This window comes from Cyprinodon variegatus, unplaced genomic scaffold (genome assembly GCF_000732505.1).
Source record: "Cyprinodon variegatus isolate N-32 unplaced genomic scaffold, C_variegatus-1.0 Scaffold568, whole genome shotgun sequence".
Classification (NCBI taxonomy): Eukaryota; Metazoa; Chordata; class Actinopteri; order Cyprinodontiformes; family Cyprinodontidae; genus Cyprinodon; species Cyprinodon variegatus.
The window spans coordinates 64,145-65,998 of NW_015151021.1; the positions used below are offsets into that span (position 1 = coordinate 64,145).

The following is a 1,854-nucleotide window of genomic DNA, read 5'->3' on the forward strand; positions in this document are numbered from 1 at the left end:
GGTACCTGGCGGTTTTTTTTTTAAATAAATTTAGACTTGTGTGAAGGTTTTACTGACCTTTCCTTGGTTTGCTATAACCTGCATTTCCAGACTTTTCAACTCCTTCAGCAGGTTCTTGTACTCCGTTTTTCCAGACTCTAAAGCCTCGGTGTTCTTGGCCTCCTTCTCCTTGATGTTCTCAAACTAGGATGGAAGAATAAATAAGATTAGATAATCAAACCAGCACAGGAGGAAATTAGCAGCTCAGTTTCCCACCTTGTTCTTGTACCACTCTTCGGTTTCCTTCAGGTTCTTCTCAGCAACCTTCTCGTAATACTCCCGCATGTCTTTGACAATCTGGGCCAGGTTGGACTGCTGAGGCTCAATCTCCACCTTCACCTCAGAATTTTTGATCTTCTCACGCAGATTATTCACTTCCTACAACAGCCATGTGATAGAGTTAAACAGAAGACCAAAACAATGCAGCAGATGTGAGCAGATGTTAGCTGAGTGCAGCTTCACCTCCTTGTGCTCCTCCTCAAGGCGTTTCACCTCATCCCGTATCAGTTCGGTTTCCCCCTGCAGCTGCTCCCGTTGCTGCTTGATGTCATCAATATCTTTTTTAAACTTTTCCGTGTCGTTCTCTAAATCATTCCTCGATTTTGTCTCCTCAGTCAGTCTGTTTGTGATTAGAGACACATCGGCACAAATGCAACACATCAGAAAAGGCAGTAGAAAGTTGTTAGTCTTACTATAACTAGTTTATATATTGCTCTTCTCCACATTGGGGACTGGAATTTGCCCCAAAGCAATAGGAAGAAGAGGTATTCCAATGACAGCTAAGGGACTAATATGGTCTCTTTGTGAACTTTGCTAAAGCTGGATCAGTGCCATGTGGGTCAAGGTTGTATTACTTTATGTTGATCTTAGTTGAATCTCAACCAAGTGCTAAGAAAATGTTTTAAAGTTAAGATGGAGATACTGATCCAATAATGGCGCAACTTTTTTTTTCTCTGAATATTTGAATCAATATTTAAGTATTGTGGTTTTACTAAATCATCCCTTTGAAGTAGCCAAGTGTCTTTTTTACCTTGTGGGGACAGTGTAATGCCAATTCGCCAGTTGCTTTGTGGGGAGTTAAAGATACTAGGGGAGTGGTGCCCTAGTGGTTAGGACATTACACTTGGATCCCAGAGGTTCTGAGTTCAAGCCCCACTCCCACTGACTGCCACTCTTGGTCCCTGTGCAGGACCCTTAACCCCAACATTGCTCCATAAAGGAATGGGTTAAATGCGGAGGGTGAATTTCCTTTCGATGTAATTGTGACACTGTAATGAACATAAAGATGAATTATATTCTGTTCCACTTGTAGGACAAAGTAAACTATTCTCCATGAGAAAAATATTTATTTTTGGAGGAGTTTAGTTAGGTGTGATAAGTTATGATAAGTCTTTTGATGGGGGGGCAGACTAGTGGTTAGGGCATTGCGGTTGGAATCCAGAAGTTCTGAGTTCAAGCCCCACTTCCACTTGGTCCCTGAGCAAAGACCCTTAACCCCCACACTGCTCCAATGGCAGCCCACTCAGCCCAGTCCCCAACAGGATGGGTTAAATCCAAAAAATTAAAACTTAAATGGAGGTCAGTGGGAATGCCACAGGGCTGTTAAGAGGACCACATTCCTTCCATCCAATATGGCCTCTACAAGTAAACTCAGACTGCTTTATGCTCAGAAACAACCAGGTCTGCATTTGTGTGCATTGGGACTCACTTGCTTTCAAAGTCCTCAAGGGCCAACTTTGAGTTGTCAATCTGGAGCAACAGCCTGGCATTCTCATTGGTGAGCTCTTTGATCTAAACAGATAATAATAATAATAA

At 42.4% G+C, this 1,854-nt stretch overlaps 1 protein-coding gene across 1 annotated transcript in view; it reads right to left on the reverse strand.

Moving 5' to 3' along the window:
- Positions 1–1,854, reverse strand: part of LOC107095730 (keratin, type I cytoskeletal 18-like) — a gene marked incomplete at its 3' end in the record, with an annotated part of 7,148 nt that overhangs the window by 2,134 nt on the left and 3,160 nt on the right. Inside the window, exons 2-5 of the mRNA XM_015391981.1 lie at positions 1,748–1,830; positions 502–658; positions 256–417; positions 58–183 (exon numbers count right to left, since the gene is read on the reverse strand). Of these exons, the coding sequence (XP_015247467.1) occupies positions 58–183; positions 256–417; positions 502–658; positions 1,748–1,830 (528 nt within the window). The remainder of the gene's footprint in view (positions 1–57; positions 184–255; positions 418–501; positions 659–1,747; positions 1,831–1,854) is intronic.